The sequence below is a fragment of the Mastigoproctus giganteus genome, chromosome 3 (assembly GCF_048544385.1).
Source record: "Mastigoproctus giganteus isolate SK-2022 chromosome 3, ASM4854438v1, whole genome shotgun sequence".
Lineage (NCBI taxonomy): Eukaryota > Metazoa > Arthropoda > Arachnida > Uropygi > Thelyphonidae > Mastigoproctus > Mastigoproctus giganteus.
This window is the reverse complement of record NC_143577.1, coordinates 118,816,439-118,819,609: the sequence shown is the minus strand read 5'-3', so window position 1 is coordinate 118,819,609 and position 3,171 is coordinate 118,816,439. Positions and strand designations below refer to the sequence as shown.

At 37.3% G+C, this 3,171-nt stretch overlaps 1 protein-coding gene across 1 annotated transcript; it reads left to right on the top strand.

The window, feature by feature from the left end:
• Window positions 1–1,964: 1,964 nt before the first annotated feature.
• Window positions 1,965–2,348, top strand: LOC150088247 (uncharacterized). Its single transcript, XM_090370080.1, has one exon. The coding sequence runs from the start codon at window positions 1,965–1,967 to the stop codon at window positions 2,346–2,348; it is 384 nt and encodes a 127-aa protein (XP_090226206.1).
• The last annotated feature ends 823 nt before the right edge of the window (window positions 2,349–3,171 follow it).

Genomic DNA, 3,171 nt, shown 5'->3' with positions numbered 1-3,171 from the left:
CCATACCAAACTTTATCTTGCACCACCGCAAGCCACACGAGGTACACCATGTTTTCTACGTGTTCTGTTAATTTTGTCGTGCAGGGTATTAAGCTGCAGTGGTATATAGAGCTTTTAGGGGTCGCATGCGAACAACCTGCGTAGGATATCTTTGTTTTCTTCATAGGATGATTTTTATTTTCAAATACGGATGTAAAGATGCGTGTCGTTCTGGATGGATGCGATGCTAAATATTGAGCGAGTTTGAAAGTTACTCTATTACTGTATTTCTTTTTGCGCATGACTTTCTTGAGAACTAATAGATGTTTGTGGTATCTGCTTTTCTATAGTGAATTGTATAAATCATATTTAAGAAAGTTTTCATGAATTTGAGGCGCCGTGATTACGTTCAGTAGTATACTTCCATAATTTAGTTTGACAATAATCCTAAAACATGATATGTCTTCAGGTGTTCTTTATTTACTTTTCATTATCTTTAACTCATGGTTATTTACAAAATGCAACATAAAAGTAGGAAAGTGAACAAGACAGCTAACCAGATCTATCTTGTGATGCACTGCCGAGTGAGGGAAAAAGCTTGTAGGAAATGAAGTCAAATTGCAATGTGTGTGCATTTTATTTATTTATTTTTGTGTGTGCATTTGGACTTAATACAGTTACAACTTTTATGATTATGCTTTGTATATCTTGTTATAACAAAAGACAAAAAAGTAGCTTTTAATTTCAGCAAGTACAAAAATAGTTTACCAGTTATTCCTTGAAGATATCGCTAAACATAACCATGCCTATTTACAGTGTTCGAAATTGCCCATCCTAGAAAGAAAGAAGAAAGATTACCTCAATATTTGCATGCGTAACTGACAAATGGGAACTTAAACAATTGGCATATCAAGCTAATTGTAGGAGTATAACTCGCTGACTTGGGAATCTGAAAATGCCATAAAAACGTAAGAAAATATTCGCAGACAAACAAAATAGTGAAACCGTTACCGTGGAAGAGCGTGCAGTACCTTTAAGAAGTCAGCTAACATTATGTATTGCTGATGGATTTTGAAAGAGGTTAAATCAAGCGTCCTCTAATCAAAGATTAGAGGACGCTTGATGGTAACACGGCAAACCGTTGTTCGTGTGGCTCGCGATTCCTAACGTTGGCTACAATAGGTACAGGAATGTTCTCAGAGGCGTCATCGGTGCTCTGGTAGTATCAGAAGTGCTGGAGAACAGAAAGATCTATGAGCAACCGACTAGCAACACGAAACTGATCTCTGACAACCGCCTGATTTCCAACATCGTAACGCCATCCCTGTTTGCGCCTGAGTCAGGAAGTATATCGTCAGTATTGCTCTAGAAACCTCTAAAGTTCCACTGAATGCAATGTGTTATCAATTATTTTTTGGAGTAAAGTACGGGATCACAGTGCAAGAAGTTGTGCAGAATTCTCATCTTCCGTTGCGTCACCGCTTATAACGCCAATCGTAGAGAAACTCTGACGATTTTACTCACATTTACAAGCATATCTCGTTCTAATATCTAGTCCAGAGTCAGCATGGTCCTCTATGACCTTTTTTGCTTGGGCAGTTACTAATAAGCTGAGTATATCACTTTCAAGATATGGGCAGGACAACACATGGATGACGAAGAGTTTTTATGGTTTTTGTGCAGGAAGTTGGCGGAGACATATAGAGGATGGGGATTAAGATAAATGATGGTAAGACGCAATACTTAACATCAAAAGCAGAAGAATTTCTGGAGATAGAAGGATATAAACTTAAAACAGTACGTAACTTTAAATACTTGGGACCGATAATACAGGCTGATGGATCGTCTAAACTGGAGGTTGAGAAGAGAATTAGCGATGGAAGGAAAGTGATAGGTATGCTCAATGCAACCCTGTGAAGTAGGAATATACTTAGTAAGACAAAGAGGCTTATCAATCAAACAATAGTATAGAGCGTTATTACTCTATGGGGGTAGAAACATGGACAGTGAATAAAAGACAAGGGAAATTTCTTGCAACAGAAATGGACTACTGGAGAAGAGCAACAAGAAAATCGAGACTGCAGAAAATAAGAAATAAACCGATTCGACGAATGATGGATGTGAAAACTGATATAACCCAGTTAATTGAAACAAAAAAGCTGAGGTGGTATGGACATACAAGAAGAATGGAGACGGACAGACTTCCAAAAATGATTATGAATTGGGTGGCACCAGGAGGAAGAAGGAAAAGAGGAAGACCAAGGGAAGTGTGGGTGGATGAAATCCGTAAAGGCATGGAAAGACCAGGACTGAGAGAGAAGGATACAGAAAATAGAGAACTATGGCGAAAAATACTAGAACAATATTAGTTTTTTAGGTCGAGGAACCCATTGCGTAATGAAAAATTCCTAATGAACAGGAGGATATCGCTTTCAAAGACCAAGATGATGACTTTCATGGGAAAATGTGTCTAAAGTCCTGCGCTCATTAAAATTAATAGAAGTTCCTTCCCGGTGATTCCAAAATTTAAATATCTTAGAGATATTGTGGATGACAAGATTAAATTTTGTGGCCCACGTCAACCATCTGACTCCAAGGTTCAAATAGTATACGGAGACCGGATAGGCATTCATTCCCTTTATTTATTATTCCCTTTATTATAGTTTCCCTCTAGCCACAAACGATTCGGGCGGATCATTTCGTACAGCAACAACCAACATCAAATTTAAAATTAAATTGATCACACTTCAAAGATCTATGCTCCTTTCTTACAGAAAACACAGAATCCCCACTGAAATTCTTGCCATAAACTGTAATCTAGATGCAGACGTCAAACAAGAAAAATTCAGGATATGAAAAAAAAATTAATAAGCATCTGGAAAACCATACTAGCCACATTTGGCATGTAACACGAAATTTACACCGGATGTTACCTTTCCGATAAGGTGGGATGTGAAGATATGGATCAGTCCTAGTCTTTACTCTTCACACTTAATCACTGGCCACGATTCCCTAAATAGAAAATTATTTATTTTCGGCTCTTTTAATTCAAATCTTTGTTCTTGCGGGTCTGAGGAAACGTGGCTCACATAATGTATCATTGTTTCAGCTACAATGACCTAAGATCAAAATTAAAATCTTATACTAATTTTGCTTAAGGAAATGAAGTAAATATCCTTATAATTTTGCTGA

What these genes read in the sequence shown, in the direction of transcription:
- LOC150088247 (XM_090370080.1), top strand. Translation starts at nt 1,965, where the DNA reads ATGGGGGTAGAAACATGGACAGTGAATAAAAGACAAGGGAAATTTCTT.